Source organism: Condylura cristata, unplaced genomic scaffold, assembly GCF_000260355.1.
Source record: "Condylura cristata isolate star-nosed mole 26May11 unplaced genomic scaffold, ConCri1.0 scaffold00033, whole genome shotgun sequence".
Taxonomy (NCBI): Eukaryota; Metazoa; Chordata; class Mammalia; order Eulipotyphla; family Talpidae; genus Condylura; species Condylura cristata.
In genome coordinates, this window is record NW_004567134.1 from 18,615,320 (window position 1) to 18,615,862 (window position 543).

General features: G+C 70.9%; 1 protein-coding gene across 1 annotated transcript in view; it reads right to left on the minus strand.

The window, feature by feature from the left end:
* ITPR1 (inositol 1,4,5-trisphosphate receptor, type 1) overlaps positions 1-543 on the minus strand; it is an 83,864-nt gene that overhangs the window by 48,686 nt on the left and 34,635 nt on the right. The window contains exon 10 of the mRNA XM_012732094.1: positions 101-145. Within this exon, the coding sequence (XP_012587548.1) occupies positions 101-145 (45 nt within the window). The remainder of the gene's footprint in view (positions 1-100; positions 146-543) is intronic.

A 543-nucleotide genomic window follows, 5' to 3' on the forward strand; every position in this document is an offset into this window, starting at 1 on the left:
CGCTGCGAGGCCCGAGGAGCCGGGGCCGGACGCGGGGCCACGGAGGCCCGGGCTGTGGCCTCGGCCTGCACGTGAAGACCAGCGGCTCCCGCATACTTACGGGGGGCTGAAACTCCAGGCATTCTTCCTCAAAGTCAGGGTCTACCTGATGGGAAAGAGCAGGCGGAAATTAAAACACCCGCTGCTTTCTGGGGCCACACCCCACGGCAAGAGAGCCGTGGCCTGCACACGGCTCCCCACGGCCAGACGCCGGCCCGTCCCTCCGGCCACGGAGCCAGCATGCCACGACACGACACGGCACGCGGGCACGCCACGCACAGACACCCGCAGACACGGCTCCCGGTGCGGACAGAGCATCAGCAAGGCGGGATCCCGAGCCCGCGGCAGCGGCGGCCTGAGAGAGGCGGCGTCTCGGCTCCGGTCCGCGGCGGCGACTGGGCTCGGGCAGGGCTGCCGGCCCCAGGCCGCAGCTCTCTGTGGGTCCTTGTTCTCACACACATCAAGACCAGCCGTACCCCCAAGGTCGCCCCCGCGCGCCGCCAG